The sequence below is a fragment of the Balaenoptera musculus genome, chromosome 5 (assembly GCF_009873245.2).
Source record: "Balaenoptera musculus isolate JJ_BM4_2016_0621 chromosome 5, mBalMus1.pri.v3, whole genome shotgun sequence".
Lineage (NCBI taxonomy): Eukaryota > Metazoa > Chordata > Mammalia > Artiodactyla > Balaenopteridae > Balaenoptera > Balaenoptera musculus.
This window is the reverse complement of record NC_045789.1, coordinates 36,936,858-36,957,480: the sequence shown is the minus strand read 5'-3', so window position 1 is coordinate 36,957,480 and position 20,623 is coordinate 36,936,858. Positions and strand designations below refer to the sequence as shown.

At 36.7% G+C, this 20,623-nt stretch overlaps 1 protein-coding gene across 3 annotated transcripts in view; it reads left to right on the top strand.

The window, feature by feature from the left end:
* TLL1 (tolloid like 1) overlaps positions 1-20,623 on the top strand; it is a 225,937-nt gene that overhangs the window by 197,279 nt on the left and 8,035 nt on the right. For all 3 annotated transcript variants that reach the window (XM_036854033.1, XM_036854032.1, XM_036854034.1), the window contains exon 19: positions 17,008-17,221. In XM_036854033.1, coding sequence (XP_036709928.1) covers positions 17,008-17,221 — 214 coding nt within the window. The remainder of the gene's footprint in view (positions 1-17,007; positions 17,222-20,623) is intronic.

Genomic DNA, 20,623 nt, shown 5'->3' with positions numbered 1-20,623 from the left:
TATTATTTAGGTTATTTAGATAATCTTGCCATTATGGAATATAAGAGGAATTACAATAAAATTCAGTGCCCTTTGTGAGATACAAACATTCTTGTGCATAGTATTTATTTACCATAGTGTGGTTATCTATATCTAGTGTACAATAACTATGTGTAAGGACTGAACTATCAGTAGTGGTAGTTTATTACTGATTTATGGAAATTTAAGAGTTCTGGCATTAATATGCAATTATTACCTTTTATGCACTGTTCTAGTTATCTACTGCTTCATAATAAGCTAACCCAAAACTTCATGACTTAAAACAAGAACCATTTTATAATATCCCATGGTTTTGTGGGGACGAGATCATGATTTGAGTAATGCTTTACTGGCAATTCTTCGGTTGCCCATGGCATTGATTGAGGTCAGTAAGTAATATTCACCTGGGGCATGGTCTGGTTGGGAGGGTCAAGTTGGCTTTAATTTTATGTCTGCCACCTTGGTAGGGAGGGCTAGAAGGCTGACTTAGCTGGGACAACCAGAGCACCTACACATGACCATTCTAGCATGGTGGTCTCAGGGGAACCATACCCTTTACATGGAAGTTCTGGATCCCCAAAAAGAGTGTTCCAAGAGGCCCAGGGGAATACCTAAGTAGCTCCTGAACATTACCTCTATGCATTCTATGGTAAAGCAAATCAGAAAAGCTAACCAGTATTGAAGGGGAAGAATATTAGACTTCATGATTCAATGGGAGAAGTAGCAAAGAATGTGTAGCCATCTTTAATCCCACACATGCATTTAAGTGTATGAGACAGCATATATTCGGGAAAGTAAAGATGACACAAATGAGTTACTACCTATACTCTCCTGAGTAGTCTTCTCTAGGCAAAGTCCAGAATGTGCAGTCAGAATACTGTTAGGTTCTAGTATACCACCTAGTATACAAACAGGAAATATTTAAAGGTAATTTTTTTCTAATTCAATACTAAATTCTATCCAGTAATATAAAATAGCAATTTGAATACAATAATAACATAAATTATGTCTCTACATAATGAACATACTCATTAATTTTTGTCTTTAAGTCATGAATTCCCTATTATAAAGCAAAATATGAAAATCAAGTAGAATTGTGTGTATGAGTCAATATAGCGGTTCTTGAGGATTTTTTGTATTCTTGTATATACATTCTCTTATCTTTATAAGACCCTGGAATATTATCTTCATATAAATGCAGTAAGCTAGGGAGCTGGGATCCAGAGACCCTGGGAGTGTCATTTTTGAAAATTCTAAAATAGTCACTCTCTCATATGAAATTCTACAAATAAAAATATGAATGTTTTTAAGTTTTCCATTTCTTGAAAATGCTCTCCAAATTGTAAAATGTAGCTTGGGCACATTTGTATCTCTTAAAACTGTACTTAGGCTAAGACTGTGTGTATAGTTCCCAATGGTTTCAAAGTGGTATCTTGTATATTACCTGAAGTTGATGTCATAAATGACACTTATAGATAAGGAAGCAGTCCCAGGCAGTTTAGATGACTTGGAAAGTTTATAAAGGTAGTAGGAGTCTAAGTACCTTCAAGCCCAAGCATTCTGTCTCTACAGAAAAATCTTATTTTTCCTTATAGCATCCTGCATCAGAGAAGAAAGAGATCCATAATTGCTGTGTACATTTATGCAATAATTTAAATGGAAAATAATCATATTTCCTAATATGATTAGGAACATTTGTTAGGATAACATCCTAACAAAATTACAATGATTAAATAAATGATTAAACAAATATACAGCAGAGACTTGTGTCTAGATCCTAGCGCTTCTACTTACTAGTTGTGTTATCTTGGGAAGATACTTATCATTTTAAAACCTTGATTTCTTCATCTGGAAATTGAAGCTGCTGTTTACGAATTTTGTGTGTATACAAAATGAACTTGTATAAAACGTATTTGGCACAGTGCTTTATTAAGTGCCAATAAATGCTGCTGTATGAGATCATAATAATAATCATAATTATGATATTAATCTAAAAATTTTTTATTTTTATTGAAAATTCAACCATGATCAAGTTTTTGTGTAGCCTTATCAATTTGAAATTCAATCCTTAGTGATCCACTGATTGTTTAGTAGCATATTGTTTAGCCTCCATGTGTTTCTGTTTTTTGTAGTTTTTTTCTTATAATTGATTTCTAGTCTCAAAGTGTTGTGATCTGAAAAGATGCTTGATATGATTTCAGTTTTCTTAAATTTACTGAGACTTGTTTTGTAGGCTAGCATGTGACCTATCCTGGAGAATGTTCCATGTGCACTTGAAAAGAATGTGTTCTGTGGCTTTCAGATGGAGTGTTCTCTACATATCTATTAAGTCCATCTGGTCTAATGGGTCATTTAAGGCCAGCGTTTCCAGATTCATTTTCTATCTGGATGATCTGTCCGTTGATGTAAGTGAGGTGTTAAAGTCCCCTACTATTATTGGGTTACTGTCAATTTCTCCCTTTATGTCTGTTCATATTTGCTTTATATATTCAATATTTAGGTGCTCCTATGCTGGGTGCATATATATTCACAATTGTTATATCTTCTTCTTGGATTGATCCCTTCATCATTATGTAGTGTCTTTGTCTCTTGTAACAGTCTTTATCTTTTTTTTTTTTTTTCAGTCTTTATCTTAAAGTCTATTTTGTCTGCTATAAGTATTGCTACTCCAGCTTTCTTTTGATTTCCATTTGCATGGAATACTTTTTTCCATCCCCTCACTTTCAGTCTATGTGTGCCTTTTTTTTTTTTTTTTTTGGCCATGCCTCATGGCTCTCAGGATCTTAATTCTCCAACCAAGGCTCCCTTCAGTGGAAGCACAGAGTCCTAGCCGCTGGACGACCAGGGAATTCCCAGTCTATGGGTGTCTTTAGATCTGAAGTGAGTCTCTTGTAGGCAGCAAATATATGGGTCCTGTTTTTGTATCCATTCAGTGACCCTGTGTCTTTTGGCTGGAGCAATTAGTCCATTTACATTTAAGGTAATTATTGATATGCATGTTTTGTTGCCACTTTGTTAATGGTTTTGGGGTTGTTTTTGTAGGTCATTTTTTTTCTTTCTTCTTCTTTTTTCCCTTCTCTTGTGATTTGATGACTGTGTTTAGTATTATGTCTTTAGATTCCTTTTCCTTTTTTGTGTGCATATTTATTATAGATTTTTGGTTTGAAATTACCACAGGTTTTTTTTTATAGCAGTCTATGTATATATGTGATTATTTTAATTTGCTGATCTCTTCATTTCAAATGCATTTTAAAATCCCTGCATTTGTACTCTCCTCCTATCATGATTACTGTTTTGGGTATCATATTTTACATCTAATTCTTTTGTGTATCCCTTAACTGCTTACTCTGAATACAGATGATTTTACTAGCTTTGTCTTTTAACCTCCTTACTAGCTTGTATGTGTATGATTTCCTACCTTTGCTGTATGTTTGCCTTTACTGGCAAACTTTTTCATTTTGTAATTTTCTTGTCTCTAATTGTGGCCTTTTCTTTTTTGCCTAGACAGGTTCCTTTAACATTTGTTGTAAAGCTGGTTTGGTGGTGCTGAATTCTTTTAGCTTTTGCTTGTCTGTAAAGTTTTTGATTTTTCCATCAAATCTGAACAAGAACCTTGCTGGGTAGAGTATTCTTGGGTGGAAATTTTTCTCTTTCATCATTTTAAATATATTGTGCCACTCCCTTCTGGCCTGCAGAGTTTCTGCTGAAAAAAATCAGCTGATAGTCTTATGGAAGTTCCCTTGTATGTTATTTGTTGCTTTTCCCTTGCTACTTTTAATATTCTCTCTTTACCTTTTTATCATTTCTTTTTGTTTAACATCTTTACTGGAGTATAATTGCTTTACAATGGTGTGTTAGTTTCTGATTGATAACAAAGTGAATCAGTTATACATATACATATGTTCCCATATCTCTTCCTTCTTACGTCTCCCTCCCTCCCACCCTCCCTATCCCCCACCTCTAGGTGGTCACAAACCACCAATCTGATCTCCCTGTGCTATGAGGCTGCTTCGCACTGGCTATCTACATTACATTTGGTAGTGTATATATGTCCAAGCCACTCTCTCACTTTGTCACAGCTTACTCTTCCCCCTCCCCATATCCTCAAGTCCATTCTCTAGTAAGTCTGTGTCTTTATTCCCATCTTACCCCTAGGTCTTCATGACCTTTTTTTTTTTTTTCTTAGATTCCATATATATGTGTTAGCATACTGTATTTGTTTTTCTCTTTCTGACTTACTTCACTCTGTATGACAGACTCTAGGTCCATCCACCTCACGACAAATAACTCAATTTCGTTTCTTTTTATGGCTGGGTAATATTCCATTGAATATATGTGCTACATCTTCTTTATCCATTCATCTGTTGATGGACGCTTAGGTTGCTTCCATGTCCTGGGTATTCTAAATAGAGCTGCAATGAATATTTTGGTACATGACTCTTTTTGAATTATGGTTTTCTCAGGGTATATGCCCAGTAGTGGGATTGCTGGGTCGTAAGGTAATTCTATTTTTAGTTTTTTAAGGAACATCCATACTATTCTCCATAGTGACTGTATCAATTTATATTCCCACCAACAGTGCAAGAGGGTTCCCTTTTCTCCACACCCTCTCCAGCATTTATTGTTTCTAGATTTTTTGATGATGGCCATTCTGACTGGTGTGAGATGATATCTCATTGTAGTTTTGATTTGCATTTCTCTAATGATTAATGATGTTGAGCATTCTTTCATGTGTTTGTTGGCAATCTGTATATCTTCTTTGGAGAAATGTCTATTTAGGACTTCTGCCCATTTTGGGATTGGGTTGTTTGTTTTTTTGTTATTGAGCTGCATGAGCTGCTTGTAAATTTTGGACATTAATCCTTTGTCAGTTGCTTCATTTGCAAATATTTTCTCCCATTCTGAGGGTTGTCTTTTGGTCTTGTTTATGGTTTCCTTTGCTGTGCAAAAGCTTTTAAGTTTCAATAGGTCCCAAATGTTTATTTTTGTTTTTCTTCCCATTTCTCTAGGAGGTGGGTCAAAAAGGAGCTTGCTGTGATTTATGTCATAGAGTGTTCTGCCTATGTTTTCCTCTAAGAGTTTTAAAGTGTCTGGCCTTACATTTAGGTCTTTAATCCATTTTGAGTTTATTTTTGTGCATGGTGTTAGGGAGTGTTCTAATTTCATTCTTTTACATGTAGCTGTCCAGTTTTCCCAGCACCACTTATTGAAGAGGCTGTCTTTTCTCCACTGTATATGCTTGCCTCCTTTATCAAAGATAAGGTCACCATATGTGCATGGTTTTATCTCTGGGCTTTCTATCCTGTTCCATTGATCTATGTTTCTGTTTTTGTGCCAGTACCATACTGTCTTGATTACTGTAGCTTAGTAGTATAGTCTGAAGTCAGGGAGCCTGATTCCTCCAGCTCCATTTTTCGTTCTCAAGATTGCTTTGGCTATTCAGGGTCTTTTGTGTTTTCATACAAATTGTGAACTTTTTTGTTCTAGTTCTGTGAAAAATGCCATTGGTAGTTTGATAGGGATTGCATTGAATCTGTAGATTGCTTTGGGTAGTATATTCATTTTCACAATGTTGATTCTTCCAATCCAAGAACATGGTATATCTCTCCATCTATTTGTATCATCTTTAATTTCTTTCATCAGTGTCTTATAATTTTCCACGTACAGGTCTTTTGTCTCCTTAGGTAGGTTTATTCCTAGATATTTTATTCTTTTTGTTGCAATGGTAAATGGGAGTGTTTTCTTAACTTCACTTTCAGATTTTTCATCATTAGTGTATAGGAATGCCAGAGATTTCTGTGCATTAATTTTGTATCCTTCTACTTTACCGAATTCATTGATTAGCTCTAGTAGTTTTCTGGTAGCATCTTTAGGTTTCTCTATGTATAGTATCATGTCATCTGCAAACAGTGACAGCTTTACTTCTTCTTTTCCAATCTTGATTCCTTTTATTTCTTTTTCTTCTCTGATTGCTGTGGCTAAAACTTCCAAAACTATGTTGAATAATAGTGGTGAGAGTGGGCAACCTTGTCTTGTTCCTGATCGTAGTGGAAATGGTTTCAGTTTTTGACCATTGAGGACGATGTTGGCTGTGGGTTTGTCATATATGGCCTTTATTATGTTGAGGAAAGTTCCCTCTATGTATACTTTCTGCAGGGTTTTTATCATAAACGGGTGTTGAATTTTGTCAAAAGCTTTCCCTGCATCTATTGAGATGATCATATGGTTTTTCTCCTTCAATTTGTTAATATGATGTATCACGTTGATTGATTTGCGTGTATTGAAGAATCCTTGCATTCCTGGTATAAACCCCACTTCATCATGGTGTATGATCCTTTTAATGTGCTGTTGGATTCTGTTTGCTAGTATTTTGTTGAGGTTTTTTGCATCTATGTTCATCAGTGATATTGACCTGTAGTTTTCTTTCTTTGTGACATTTTTGTCTGGTTTTGGTATCAGGGTGATGGTGGCCTTGTAGAATGAGTTTGGGAGTGTTCCTCCCTCTGCTATATTTTGGAAGACTTTGAGAATGATACGTTTTAGCTCTTCTGTAAATGTTTGATAGAATTCGCCTGTGAAGCCATCTGGTCCTGGGCTTTTGTTTGTTGGAAGATTTTTAATCACAGTTTCAATTTCAGTGCTTGTGATTGGTCTGTTCATATTTTCTATTTCTTCCTGGTTCAGTCTCGGCTGGTTGTGCATTTCTAAGAATTTGTCCATTTCTTCCAGGTTGTCCAATTTATTGGCATACAGTTGCTTGTAGTAATCTCTCATGATCCTTTGTATTTCTGCAGTGTCAGTTGTTACTTCTCCTTTTCCATGTCTAATTCTATTGATTTGAGTCTTCTCCCTTTTTTTCTTGATGAGTCTGGCTAATGGTTTATCAATTTTGTTTATCTTCTCAAAGAACCAGGGTTTAGTTTTATTGATCTTTGCTTTCGTTTCCTTCATTTCTTTTTCATTTATTTCTGATCTGATCTTTATGATTTCTTTCCTTCTGCTAACTTCGGGGTTTTTTTTTTTTGTTCTTTCTCTAATTGCTTTAGGTGCAAGGTTAGGTTTTTTATTTGAGATGTTTCCTGTTTCCTAAGGTAGGAGTGTATTGCAATAAACTTCCCTCTTAGAACTGCTTTTGCTGCATCCCATAGGTTTTGGGTCGTCATGTTTTCATTGCTATTTGTTTCTATGTATTTTTTGATTTCCTCTTTGATTTCTTCAGTGACCTCTTGGTTATTAAGTAGTGTATTATTTAGCCTCCATGTATTTGTATTTTTTACAGATATTTTCCTGTAATTGATATCTAGTCTCATAGCGTTGTGGTAGGAAAAGATACTTGATATGATTTCAATTTTCTTAAATTTACCAAGGCTTGATTTGTGACCCAAGATATGATCTATCCTGGAGAATGTTCCATGAGCACTTGAGAAAAATGTATATTCTGTTGTTTTTGGGTGGAATGTCCTATAAATATCCATTAAGTCCATCTTGTTTAATGTATCATTTAAAGCCTGTGTTTCCTTGTTTATTTTCATTTTGGATGATCTGTCCATTGGTGAAAGTGGGGTGTTAAAGTCCCTTACTATGATTGTGTTACTGTCAATTTCCCCTTTTATGGCTGTTAGTATTTGCCTTATGTATTGAGGTGCTCCTATGTTGGGTGCATAAATATTTACAATTGTTATATCTTCTTCTTAGATTGATCCCTTGATCATTATGTAGTGTCCTTCTTTGTCTCTTGTAATAGTCTTATTTTAAAGTCTATTTTGTCTGATATGAGAATTGCTGCTCCAGCTTTCCTTTGATTTCCATTTGCACAGAATATCTTTTTCCATCCCCTCACTTTCAGTCTGTATATGTCCCTACGTCTGAAGTGGGTCTCTTGTAGACAGCATATATACAGGTCTTGTTTTTGTATCCATTCAGTCAGTCTGTGTTTTTTGGTGGGAGCATTTAATCCATTTACATTTAAGGTAATTATCGATATGTAAGTTCCTATTCCCATTTTCTTAAATGTTTTGTGTTTGTTATTGTAGGTCTTTTCCTTCTTTTTTGTTTCTTGTCTAGAGAAGTTCCTTTAGCATTTGTTGTAAAGCTGGTTTGGTGGTGCTGAACTCTCTCAGCGTTTGCTTTTCTGTAAAGGTTTTAATTTCTCCATCAAATCTGAATGAGATCCTTGCTGGGTAGAGTAATCTTGGTTGTAGGTTTTTCTCATTCATCATTTTAAATATGTCCTGCCATTCCCTTCTGGCTGGCAGAGTTTCTGCTGAAAGATCAGCTGTTAACCTTATGGGCATTCCCTTGTGTGCTATTTGTTGTTTTTTCCTTGCTGCTTTTAATGTGTTTTCTTTGTATTTAATTTTTGATAGTTTGATTAATATGTGTCTTGGCGTGTTTCTCTTTGGATTTATCCTGTACGGGACTCTCTGTGCTTCCAGGACTTGATTAACTATTTCCTTTCCCATATTAGGGAAGTTTTCAACTATAACCTCTTCAAATATTTTCTCAGTCCCTTTCTTTTTCTCTTCTTCTTCTGGGACCCCTATAATTCGAATGTTGGTGCGTTTAATGTTGTCCCAGAAGTCTCTGAGACTGTCCTCAGTTCTTTTCATTCTTTTTTCTTTATTCTGCTCTGCAGTAATTATTTCCACTATTTTATCTTCCAGGTCACTTATCCGTTCTTCTGCCTCAGTTATTCTGCTATTGATCCCGTCTAGAGTATTTTTAATTTCATTTATTGTGTTGTTCATCATTGCTTGTTTCCTCTTTAGTTCTTCTAGGTCCTTGTTAAATGTTTCTTGCATTTTCTCTTTTCTATTTCCAAGATTTTGGATCATCTTTACTATCATTATTCTGAATTCTTTTTCAGGTAGACTGCCTATTTCCTCTTCATTTGTTAGGTCTGATGGGTTTTTACCTTGCTCTTTCATCTGCTCTGTGTTTCTCTGTCTTCTCATTTTGCCTATCTTACTGTGTTTGGGGCCTCCTTTTCACAGGCTGCATGTTCGTAGTTCCTGTTGTTTTTGGTGTCTGTCCCCAGTGGCTAAAGTTGGTTCAGTGGGTTGTGTAGGCTTCCTGGTGGAGGGGACTAGTGCTTGTGTTCTGGTGGATGAGGCTGGATCTTGTCTTTCTGGTGGGCAGGTCCACGTCTGGTGGTGTGTTTTGAGGTGTCTGTGGCCTTATTATGATTTTAGGCAGCCTCTCTGCTAATGGATGGGGCTGTGTTCCTGTCTTGCTAGTTGTTTGGCATAGGGTGTCCAGCACTGTAGCTTGCTGGTCGTTGAGTGAAGCTGGGCCTTTGTGTTGAGATAGAGATAGAGATCCCTAGTAGAGTTTCGCCATTTGATATTACGTGGATCTGGGAGGTCTCTTGTGGACCAGTGTCCTGAAGTTGATTCTCCCACCTCAGAAGCACAGCACTGACTCCTGGCTTGAGCACCAAGAGCCTTTCATCCACAAGGCTCAGAATAAAAGGGAGAAAAAATAGAAAGAAAGAAAGAAGGAGGATAAAATAAAGTGAGATAAAATAAAATAAAGTTATTAAAATAAAAAATAAAGAATAATTATGAAAAAAATTTTAAAAAGTAAAAAAAAAAAAAAGAAAAGAAAAAAGAACAGACAGACAGAATCCTAGGACAAATAGTGAAAGCAAAGCTATACAGACAAAATCTCACACAGAAGCATACACATACACACTCACAAAAAGAGGAAAAGGGGAAAAAATAATTTATCTTGCTCCCAAAGTCCACCTCCTCAATTTGGGATGATTCGTTGTCTATTCTGGTATTCCACAGATGCAGGTATATCAAGTTGATTGTGGAGCTTTAATCCGCTGCTTCTGAGGCTGCTGGAAGAGATTTCCCTTTCTCTTCTTTGTTCGCACAGCTCCCGTGGTTCAGCTTTGGATTTGGACCCGCCTCTGCATGTAGGTCACCTGAGGGCGTCTGTTCTTCACTCAGACAGGATGAGGTTAAAGGAGCAGCTGATTCAGGGGCTCTGGCTCACTCAGGCCGGGGGGAGGGAGGGGTACAGATGTGGGGCGAGCCTGCAGCAGCAGAGGCCGGCGTGATGTTGCACCAGGCTGAGGCGCACTATGCACTCTCCTGGGGAAGTTGTCCCTGGATCACAGGACCCTGGCAGTGGCGGGCTGCACAGGCTCCCGGGAGGGGAGGTGTGGTAGTGACCTGTGCTCGCACACAGGCTTCTTGGTTGTGGCAGCATCAGCCTTAGCATCTCATGCCCGTCTCTGGGGTCCACGCTGATAACTGCGGCTCACGCCCATCTCTGGAGCTCCTTTAAGCAGCGCTCTGAATCCCCTCTCCTCGTGCACCAGGAAACAAAGAGGGAAGAAAAAGTCTCTTGTCTCTTCAGCAGCTCCAGGCTTTTCCCGGACTCCCTCCTGGCTAGCCGTGGCGCACTAGCCCCCTTCAGGCTGTGTTCACGCAGCCAACCCCAGTCCTCTCCCTGCAATCCGACCAAAGCTGGAGCCTCAGCTCCCAGCCCCTGCCCACCCCGGCAGGTGAGCAGACAAGCCTCTTGGGCTGGTGAGTGCTGGTGAGCACCCATCCTCCATGTGGGAATCTCTCCGCTTTGCCCTCCGCACCCCTGTTGCTGCGCTCTCCTCCGCGGTCACGAAGCTCCCCCCTCTGCCACCCACAGTCTCCGCCCGTGAAAGGGCTTCCTATTGTGTGGAAACTTTTCCTCCTTCACGGCTCCCTCCCACTGGTGCAGGTCCTGCCCCTATTCTTTTGTCTCTGTTTTTTCTTTTTTCTTTTGCCCTACCCAGGTACGTAGGGAGTTTCTTGCCTTTTGGGAGGTCTGAGGTCTTCTGCCAGCGTTCAGTAGGTGTTCTATAAGAGCAGTTCCATGTGTAGATATATTTCTGTTGTATCTTGTGGGGAGGAAGGTGATCTCCACGTCTTACTCTTCTGCCATCTTCTCAAGACCCCCTTTTTGTCATTTTAATTACAATGTGTTTTGGATTGTTTGGTGTGTCCCTCCTTGGGTTAATCCTATATATGACTCTGCACTTCCTGGACTTGGATGACTGTTAAGTTTCCCATGTTAGGGAAGTTTTCAGCTATTATGTCTTAAAATTCATTATCAGCCCCTTTCTCTTCTCCTTCTGGGACTCTAATGCAAATATTAGTGCACTTGATGTTGTTCCAGTGGTCCCTTAAACTGTCCTCATTTCTTTTCATTCTTTTTTCTTTTCTCTGTCCATCATCAGTGATTTCCACTACTCTGTCTTCCAACTTGCTGATCTGTTTCTCTATTATTTAGCCTACACTTGATTCCTTCTAGTGTATTTTTCATCTCAGTTATAATATTTTTCATCTCTGTTTGGTTGTTCTAACTCCTTGTTTAAACCTTCTAACTTCTCGTTTTGTGCATCATTCTCCTCCCAAGTTCTTTGATTATCTTTACAATCACTACCTTGAACCTTTCTCAGGTAGATTGCCTAGCTCCACTTCATTTAGTTCTTCTGGGGTTTTTATTTTGTTACTTCATCTGGAACATGTTCCTCTGCCACTTCATTTTGCCTAAGTTGCTGTTTTTATTTTTATTTTTATGTATCTAGTAGGTTTGTTATGCTTCCTCGTCTTGGAGAAGGGGCCTTTTGCAGATGTCCTATGTGTCCCAGCAGTGTGCTCCCTTCTTGTCACCCAAGCTATATGCTCTAGGAGTTCTCCCTATTAGGCCTGCATGGGTTCTTCCATTGTGGCAGGCTGACTATGTGGGTGGACTGTTAGGCTTGGTTGGCCCCTGGTCTGGTTGGTTGCTTGGACCTGCCTTGTGTGGAGGCTGCCAGCTGCTGGTTGGTGGGGCCTGGTCACAAGGCAGCTAGCTGCAGAACCCCGGGGGACCCCAAGGCTAGTGCTGGCTCACTAATGGGAAGAGTTAGGGTCCATAAGACTCCGGGGCTGTTGCCCACACACTGGTGGGTGAAACCAGGTCCTGGTGTTAGTGCTGGACTACTGGCAGGCAGAATCAGGTTCTGGGGTCTGGTTACAGGGCCCAGGAGTCCCAGAGCTGATATAAGATCACTAGTGGGGGGGTGGGGGCAGTTCCTGAAACACAGGTGGGTACTGGGTCTGGGGTTTTCTGGAGTTTGTGTTGGCCTGCTACTGGGCAGGGTCAGGGCCCAGCTGGTCCCAGGGCAGGGTCTGGCCTGCTGTAGGCAGGTTAGGTCCACAGGTTATGGGATTGTGGTTTTCTTGCATCTGTTTTCTGCTCCCTGGTGGGTGAGGCTGATCCAGATGCTAGGCCAGGCTTCCTGAAGGGCAGCACCAGGGCCCAGGGGATTCTGAAGCTGGTGCCTTCTCACTGGTGGGTAGAACTGGGTCCTGGCCATCTGCTGGATAGGGCTGTGTCCAGAGGGCTGTGGGCTCAGGAGGTCTTTAGGCAGCCTGTCTGCTGCTAGGTGAGGCCAGTCAATGCACAAATGAATGGACATGGTTGTGTTCCAGTAAAAGTTTAATTACAAAAAAGCAGGCTTCAAGCCAGATTTCCTCTATGGGACTTAGTTTCTTGACTAAGCTAATAAAGTTATGGATAAAAGAGTTTGAAATCATGCAGTTATAAGTGTTTGTCCTCATTTCCCCTGAGAATCAGAGGGTGAAAATATTTGGCCTTACTTTCTATGGTAGGCAGAATAATGCTCCCCATTCCCCAAAGATGACCTTGTCCTAGTCCCCAGAAAAGTGTGTTGTATTGAGTCACTAAGTATGTGTTAATTTGCTAGAGCAGCAATAGGAAACTAATATATTTGCCTTGTTTTTAGAGTGTGTATTTGTGTGTGTGTGTGTGTTTAATCATGAGATGCTAAATGCATGATAACAGTTTTAAAGTAAAAGAAACCTTGGTTGAAAGATACTTGGAAAAAGTCTTCCTACTAGAAGAGAGATAAAGTTCTGAATGAATAAAGGGATAAAGTTCTATCATTCCTGGCTTCACCCTGTCTTGGTTCTGGGAGGCTCAACTGATCATTAAATTTCTGGTACTTTTTTCATATTCTGAATTACTCTTCATTAAAAACAAAATAAAACAAATGAAACAGAAATAAAGTTCTAGGCATAGGAGCACACAATAGGCTTATGTCATTTTTATTTTATTTATCATATCCTAAAGCTTTGCTAAGTTATATAGTTGTGATTTACAGCTTCATATATGGGATATTTGGGAAACAAAACACCCATAAGTGTTATATAATTCTCCACCATCAATCCATTATAAGTATATTTGATCACTGTTATAGAGTATTCATGGGAAAGAAAAGGTCTTTTGAATCAGAAGACTGGGGTTTATATTCCACTGTGCCTTTTTTTTCCAGTGGCCTCTAATCCTTCCAACATCTTGTGGGAAACCAAATGATAGTTCTCACCGAAGGGAGGAAAAGGCGAAGGATGGCTAGAACTCGAGAGCTCTGAATTTCATCTCACAACTGCTCACATTGTATCAGTCTCTTTAATTCTCTTAGTTTAAATCTTAGCTAGATTTTACTTCCACATTAAGCATTATCATTTTATTATCTTGTCCCTTGTGAATGTGACTTTGAATGGCCTTATCCTTTAGCCAGTGCCTGTATTTTCAGTAAAAGTACCTCTACAGATGTTCATATGAGGGGGTTGCATATGGAAGCTTGGCTGGTGGCCAGGAAGGTAGATTAGGCTTGCTTGGATGTTCCAGAAACAAACAGTGATTCTTTCCAGAGCTTAAAATGAAAGTTCAATTTTATTCCTTTTGAATGAAACTCCTTAAATGCATTAGAATTTCTTACTAGAACTTACTGTTATTCACTCTTTTTGGTCTTTCTAAAACCTGGATTATGAACCTTAAAATCATAGAAATATAATCATGGAGTGAATAAGGTTTAAATGTTTGAATACCAAACTGTAAAGTCTGAATATAAACGCTTAAGAAAAATATTTAAAAGTCCCCAAAAAAGAAGGCAGTGTTTCAGCAGAAATCAGAGTTTCTTACAGCTCCACACATCAGCTTTTCTGTTCTGTCTCCATTGTAAAGTTGAAGGACTTTGGGGGAATCTTTTTTGGGAATCTAAGTGTCTTCTAGGGAGACATTTCTGTGCCATTGGTTCCTGGTGGCTGGAAATTTTCACATTCTGCATCATTTAGACATAGAGACTCATGGCTCAGAATGTGTAATAGAATAAAGTACTAAATTGTGTATCTCACATTATCTTTGGGGACTCTAAAAACCATTTTTAAAGATTTTCTATTTTCCCATGGACTCCTATAATACCATTCTATGGCCTAGAAATATTTTATATTAAGGCAAAGTCACTATATATGGAGGGGTCTCTACGTAGATGTCTCTATGATATTACAGGGCCGATTTATGAGATCTCAGCATGTGAATTTGTCACATTTTGCTTGTGTGTGGTGGAGCATTTGGTTAAGCTGACTTCTGGAAAAGGACCAAAAGGACCACCCAATCTTTGCAGCTGACCTAACAAGCTGCTACTTATTCCAAGAAGAAAATTCAACAGTACTTTAATGAATGAGAGTTATTTGCATCGTTGAGAATGTGTCAGCTACAAAAGCTTTGCCTAATCTGACTCTTATAGAGTCAGTCTGATTCCATTAGTAATCTGATAAAAAGCTGGAGCCAACTGACTCCAGACCAGGTGTCAGCATGCCCCCAGCCCACTAGTTCAATGCCACCTTGTGTTGTATTGCTCTGCTCTGTAAAATATGTTATGATTTACTCCAGAAATCCTGCATTTATTTCATTAGAGAATGAAGTAGCCACTTAGTTATCTCATTCACTTAGTTTTCAGTGGACCAATCAATGGACTGAACATGTGTGGTCTGTAAATTCTGATCCCATTTTTAACTTTTACTTAAAGGATAAGCTTTAGAATGCTATTACCCCCATCATTCTTAAAATTTTCTCTTGTACACAGTAGGTTTCTCTGCTCTTTATATTTATAGATGAATGGTTCTAAAGCCCATTCAAAAGAGACAATATTCAACATGCAACAGTTTTCAGATACTGTTATATTTCTTTTTAAGCAATATTTATCTTATTATTTAGAAGCTTTGCTGCATATTTAGCTAAAAAAAAAAAACTCTTGGTGCAGTTAAGCTGATTTTCTCTTATTGCTTTCTTAACAGTTACAAACTGATATTAAGACTGTTTCTGTGTACACAAAGATAATAGAAGCTGACTGAGTACCATCTTATGAGAGGCAGATAACCAGAAGTTTTGGTTTGCCATGTCTACGTTGTTTCCATTCATGGGATTGGCCATAAACTGGGTTTAAGTAATTAGGTAGATGAATGGACAGACTTATCCAGACATCCAGCCAACAATCCATTCAGTGTCTTCTATAGGCCATGCACCGTGTGTCTACTCTGCTTCATTCTCTGCCACTAGATTACAGAGATTAATAAGTGACAAACCCTTTGGTGATGGTGTACTTTGAATGTTGTGCTTCAGATTAAATAAACTCTGCTGAAGTCTCCTTGTTCACTATATTTTTCTGCACTGTGTTTGTTTCCAGTGAGATTCTTTGTGCTGTATTTAATCTTTTTTGAACTAGCCAGAGTCATTGGTTGAAAGAAGTAAATATTCCTTTTTACTCGTAATAATTATAGCAAATAGTGATTCACTAATGCTTATTGGTTATAACATTTTATGTTTTTAAGTAGGGCACAGTGGAATGAGACATGAGAGATCAGCCCACTTCCTTTTCTTTTGTCTCTTCACTCTTTTCTCCTACTCCCTAATTAATATAAATTGCTTCCTTCATTTCTTCCTTTACTCCTCTAAAGTCAGAAGTGAGAGCAGATGGTAGTGTGGTTGGAATAGATAAATGTGGTCAACAGTGAAGGAGAACCAGTCTTAGTCACTTTTTTCTTTCAAAAATACAAAATGTATGCTTTAAATTGAGAATTATAATCACTTCACAAAACTGCATTAAAGAAAACATGTATGTAGAAAGTTTATGTACAAATATTTTATGCTGTAGGGATTGTAGCAAAATTAATACATTTTCAAGCATATTTTATATTTCCTCCAATTTATTTTATTTTTTTTTAGCTTTGCCCTGTAGACTTAAGTAGTAGTGATGGTTTATTTCTTGAATGTATGATGGTTTTTATGAGGAATGGAAAAAGCCTTAATTGGCAATGGCAAATAACCTAGAATCCCTGGAATTATTAATAGTTTGGACAATTATTATTTTCAGTCAGTCTCAATTAAACTTTCATTGTTACATTTAATGTGTTAAATATTTAATAAACTTTTATTTTAAGAATTTGCTACACATAAAAAAGCATACTAAACTTTGCAAGACTCCAAATATTAAAATAAGTGTACCATCTCTCTGAAAAGTTAACTAAAAATAATCTAGCCTAAAGTCATATTAGTGTTTTCTAATAATATGGGTTGTAAGATCTAAATAAAGAAATGTATAATGAAAAATCCCTTTGTGTTATGTATTCTATTAAGATTTACTACATTTAATTTTTGTGAAAATAATTACTTGTTTAATTATTTTATGGGGTTTTCTTTTTAGTTTAAGTGCTCAATGGTATGATGATGTTCAGTAGTTTATGATCATTAACACCAGAAGGAATCATTTTTAAAATATAATTGTTTAAAATTTTCTGATGCATTAAGAATAAATTCAGAATTAAATTCAGAATAAAATATCATTTGTTATTATAATCTGTCTAAATTCTGGAGTAGACTTAATTGCAATAGTAGAATTAGTTGCAATAGTCAAATAGTACAATAGAATTTCATGTGAAGTTATTACATTGTTTTCCTCATTATAAAGTCTTCCTAGAGACTTTATATTCTATTGATTTCACACCCCTTTCAATGATGTGCTAGATGGATTGAATCATTTGCATGGTCTGGACATATTATTGTTCTGTATTTCTGCTCCAAAGAAAAGAACCTATTTTGAGTGATATGTGGCTTTTTTATTTTTTTCCCCTTTCTTTCTTTCTTTTTTAATAGGTCTTTAGTGAGTTTGAGATTGAACAGCATCAAGAATGTGCTTATGATCACTTGGAAGTATTTGATGGAGAAACGGAAAAATCACCAATTCTTGGACGACTGTGTGGGAACAAGATACCAGAGCCCCTTGTGGCTACTGGAAATAAAATGTTTGTTCGGTTTGTTTCTGATGCATCTGTTCAAAGAAAAGGCTTTCAAGCCACACATTCTACAGGTCAGTAAATTAGGGGATGCTTCTTTTTTCTGAGTAAGATCCAAGTTTCTCTTCTAGTGTGTGCAGGGGATCTATAACAGGATTATAAATGAATCAGAAGTCTTACTGAAGCACTGTGTGAAATATTTGAGAACTACATAGCATCCTAACTAAATATCTTTGTAGCTGTTGAACTAATTAAAAGAAACACAATAGTTTGATCTGATTCATGTTCAGTGTGGTATGATCAAGAAGAACTATCTCTAAATATTTATATGGTGTATTCCATGTTAACTTTAGCAGTTTGATTTATATGTTATATTTAACAGATAGAAATCTATAGCTTGGAATTCAAAAATTTTGTTTTTGCTAAAATCCTACTTGTTTAGCTAACTTTCACATTAATATATTTTTGTAAGCCAAATTTGGAATTTAACTCTCTGTTTTACAGAGCCTTATTTTTTTCCCTTTTATTTGGTAGGCAACACAATCTTTTCCCTAATCCTAATCCCTAATTTGACTCTTACAGATTCCAGCTGTAATGGAAGTCTTTAAGAAATAAAATATAATTTAGAAAAATATGGAAAATTTTAAGCAAAAATGTCAAATAACTTTTTTATAATTTGGAGCAAGTTTATAATATATTCCATAAATGTCCAGTAAATATCCTTTTTTTATTCAGTTAAAAAAAAAAAAAAAAAATCATATTTACTGAAATCATTTAGCTTATAGTGACACCTAGTGGCAGTTCTAATGCCAAAACTATTGAGACACAAATTTATCTTGGTGTAAAATGCAGTATAATAGGCTACAAATTCATCAATGAAACAATTTTAGTGCAGTAATTTTTGTCATGGTTTCCTGATTATTGTTTTCTCCTTTTACTTTCCTTTCATTTTAGAAATCATAACTTTATTCCATTGTCCAATATTATTTTCCACTCTAGTATATTCTATTATGAGCATTAGATTTATATTGAAGTCTATTTGTGAGAAAGTGGATATTGTCTGATCCATGCTAGTAATGACTGGACTCATAAATAATACAAAGTAATTATTTCTCATGATTAATATAAATATTCTGGTTTGAGAAAAATCTTTCATGGATTAAAAATTTCATACTAATGAAGGATTTTTTTATACACTTTACGTTTGTTCTTTAAATATTTTCCTGATAACTTGTCACACATTGAAGGAATGGAAAAATTGGAATCCTATGACTTGATCAATATTTTTCTGAAGCACAGTGTTAATGGCACAATTTTTAAAATAATCCTGGCTGGGCTTCCCTGGTGGCGCAGTGGTTGAGAATCTGCCTGCCAATGCAGGGGACACGGGTTCAAGCCCTGGCCTGGGAAGATCCCACATGCCGCGGAGCAATTAGGCCCGTGAGCCACAATTACAGAGCCTGCGCGTCTGGAGCCTGTGCTCCGCAACAAGAGAGGCCGCGATAATGAGAGGCCCGCGCACCGCGATGAAGAGTGGCCCCCACTTGCCACAACTAGAGAAAGCCCTCACACAGAAACAAAGACCCAACACAGCCATAAATAAATAAATAAATAAATAAATAAATAAATAATAAAAAATCCTGGCTGTCACAGGTTCCAAGAATGGAGTGTAAAAATATGTTATCAAAATTCTTGAAATAGCTGATACACTATTTTTAAATTACTTACCTATAAATTCCTCTGTCTTAGTTTCATAAAAACCTACTTTTATAGTTTCTCTTTTTATCTTTACCTTTACCTTAAATCTCAAGTTTTCTTGCAGCTATATAACTCCATGACTCCTTAATTTGCACAGCCTCTGCTCTGGACTCTATTTCAGTGTTTGTATTACCATTTAGAATCCACTGGTAAGACCTAATTATCTTCTCATAGAGATCATATATTGAAATCCAATTGTATATATAGCATGCACTTGATATTTCAGGCACATACATATACTTAATATAAATTACATACATTGAGTTCTCAAAAGAGCTATATGATGTATGAATTATTATCTTTATCTTCAGATAAAGAAATTTAAAATCGGAAGGATTAATTGATTTGCAAAGACTTCTAAAATTATATCAAAGCCTGGATTTTATCCTAATTCTGTTTCCAATGCTCATGTACTTTCTACTATGGTATATTTTCTCTTAACATAAACATTTTGGATTAGGAAGAAAACCAATACAAAACTGGATCACTGTTAATTGAAACAATAGGTAGAGACTGAATGCTTCCTTATTTGTCTTAATCAAATCTTCTGTTCCAACTATCCAACTGAAGAGGCTCATTTTTTCTCCCTGTTCAGTTCAAATCCATTCAAATACCCACGTGAGCAGCCCCAATCATATTTTGTAGGCAAAACATGATTCGGTCCTGTCATCTCAGAAATGAGGATTTTGAGACTAAGATTCAAATGAAACCGAAGTAGCACAAAAAATAACAGTTAGAATTAGAGTCCTAGCCTCCCAACTCCTGCTCAGCTGTGCTCGTCAAAATTTTTGGCATTACCTGTTTGTTTGTTTGCTTGTCTATTTCACGTGTAAATTTTTGCTCTCACTTAACCAGCTGTCTTTGAATTTTCTGGGTAGATTTTATTTACACTGTTACTTTCAAGTAGCCACACATGCTGAAATATTCTTATGTACTGCTTACTATTTATTTCTTTTGAAAGCTTTCTCTTTAACAAGTTTATTCCACAGTCTTTCATGAACTATTTATTTGGTACCTGCTTTGAATAGACACTGTAAAATATTAGTAATTCATAGCAAAAAGTTAGGAATTTTGTGGGAACTTATGAGAAAACAGAAGGAATTCCTGCCTTTTGACAGCTATAGTCTGATAAGTTATACTTATGATTTTCAGTCAGTTTTTACCAACAAGACAGCCAAGTCCAGTACCACATCTGTCAATTTCTGCTAAATGTATAAAGCATTTATTCATTATTTAATGTTTTCTAGAATACATGTAACTTTTATTAAGGGGCCCTGAAGTATACATTTTAATTTGCTTGAGTAAATTTATATTTCTATATACAATTTTAATTTTATCCACAAGGAAAGCTTCTAATACTATGAATTTTGAAATTAGGTGAAGAGAAATATTAATATTGCTTTATGGCTATTTTTTTTTTACAAGTAATACTATCCAAATCAATGGGAAATGGACTTTATTGGAAAAAGTCCCTTTTTCCTCTAAAGGTAGGTCCAAATTCTAAGTCCAAATTTATTTTAATCAGGTAACAAATAGTGTTATGCCAGCCTTAGATAAATTATTGAAGAAAAAAATTCTTTCAGTTAAAAAAAAATAACCTATATATTCTCTCAGAGGATAAGGCTATAATACAGAAAAAGAGGGGGAGTGTGGAGAGAAAATATTTTAAAACATGGCATGTCAGGTAGGACTTTATTCTGCAGCAGAAAGCATCATCC